The following is a 1,835-nucleotide window of genomic DNA, read 5'->3' as shown; positions in this document are numbered from 1 at the left end:
CTCTCTCTCTCTGGCCTGCTGCTCGCTCGCTCGTCGGCCCACCCTCCGTCTTTCTTCCAGCGCCCCACCCTTCTTCATCACCGCCATCGACACCGCCATCGACACCGCCATCGACACCGCCATCGACACCGCCATCGACACCGCCATCGACACCACCACCACTCCCTCGCTCACGACCTCGCCCTCGTCGCCATTCGCCATTCGCCCTTCCCAGCACACTCCATCCCCGCACACACCACCCGTCCTCGCCACGACGCCGCAACGCCGCATTCGCATTCATCTTCCCTTCACCCGACCACTCGGTCCCTCGCCTGACCTCCCTCTCTCGTCATCCTGGTCGCTCGCAGCGCATCCTCCATCCCTGTGGACTGGCCACCTGTAGTGCATCCTCCATCCCGTTGTACCGGTCCACGGCAGCGCATCGTCCATCCCTGTGTACCGGCCAACTCTGGCGCATCCTCCATTCCTGTGCACCGGCCGCCTGCAGCGCATCCTCCATCGCCCATACTGGCAACCCTCACCATGCTCCACACACAACCCTTCGCCCCACCCTCTGGTCCCGCCGCAATGGCCCCGCACGTCACCAACCCCCTCGCACGCACCCGCAACCGCTCCTCCTCCTCCACCTCCTCCTCCAACTCGTCCTCCGACGACGACGGCTGCACCTCGGACCAGAGCGACGACATCCCTCCAGAGACCGGATTCGACCCCTTCCTCGCAGCAACACGCAGAGCCCGCATCAACTCGTCGGCGTCGTCGACCACGCAGCCCCTCGCAGCAGCCAGCTCGCGGCCCTCGCCAATCTCGTCCCCCGCAACATCCAACGACACAATCCGATCCGCCAACTCGCAACCAAAACACCAAGGCCATGTCGGCGACCACGACGACGACAACGCCGCCGACCCAGAAGCCCACCGCTGGACCCAGATCGACGCCTTCTGGTCCAAGGTCGTCGACGACACCATGTTCCGCCCAAAGCAGGGCCCCATCGACCTCTCCTCAAAGGGCATCACCGTCATCCTCCCCAAGATTGCAGACCTCTCGCGCTTCGTCGCACTGCCCCCTCCCCGCTACGAGAGCGACCCGCCCCAACCCGACCCGCACGCCCTCTCGGACATCGCCCACTCCAAGTCCGGCGGCCTCGTCCGCCACGAGTCCTACCTCGCCCCCTTTAGCTCCCACCACCACAACGACTCGTCCACCCTCGGACAGCGCGCATTCGCCCGCAGCAAGTCGGCCTTCCAGCCGGGCATGCGCACCTCGCACTCGTTTTCGCGCACAACCAGCGCAATGAGCGCCCTCAGCTCCCGCTCCGGCGGCTCAAACGCAGCCGCATCCAACTCGCCCGCACGCTTCCGCGACCCGCGCGACCGCCAGGCCACCCTCAACCTCTTTCTCGCCCAGAACCGCCTCACCACGCTCCCCAGCGCCATCTTCCAGCTCGCCAACCTCCGCGTCCTCTCGCTCCGCTTCAACCAGCTCGAGCGCCTGCCCCCCGCCATCGGCGAGCTCCACAACCTCACCGAGCTCAACATCGCCAACAACCAGCTCCGCTTCCTCCCGGCAGAGATCCTTCGCCTCCGCCTCGAGGTCTTCAACTGGTTCCCCAACCCCTTTCTCAAGCCGCCCAGGGACGGCCGCCTCACCGTGAGGCCCCTCCTCAGCATTAGGGCAAAGCACGCCCGCCACGCCCAGCTGCACCGCCTCGGCAGGCTCGACGAGACGCCCGTCAGGGACCAGGGCGAGACCCCGCCCAACGGCGGCGCCGCCGCAGCCGTCGCCGCAGCTGCTGCCCAGCCGCTGCCCATCATCCGCATCGGCCAGAGCGCTGCCGG

The 1,835-nt window shown here is 67.3% G+C and overlaps 1 protein-coding gene across 1 annotated transcript in view; it reads left to right on the top strand.

The window, feature by feature from the left end:
- Positions 1-567: 567 nt before the first annotated feature.
- The window catches only part of PFL1_00681 (uncharacterized protein), a gene marked incomplete at both ends in the record, with an annotated part of 3,678 nt that continues 2,410 nt past the window's right edge, over positions 568-1,835 (top strand). The window contains one exon of the mRNA XM_007878183.1: positions 568-1,776. Coding sequence (XP_007876374.1) covers positions 568-1,776 — 1,209 coding nt within the window. The remainder of the gene's footprint in view (positions 1,777-1,835) is intronic.

Source organism: Pseudozyma flocculosa, assembly GCF_000417875.1.
Source record: "Pseudozyma flocculosa PF-1 unplaced genomic scaffold scaffold00002, whole genome shotgun sequence".
NCBI lineage: Eukaryota > Fungi > Basidiomycota > Ustilaginomycetes > Ustilaginales > Ustilaginaceae > Pseudozyma > Pseudozyma flocculosa.
Note: the sequence above shows the minus strand (reverse complement) of the source record. Positions and strands in the feature narration are given on the sequence as shown.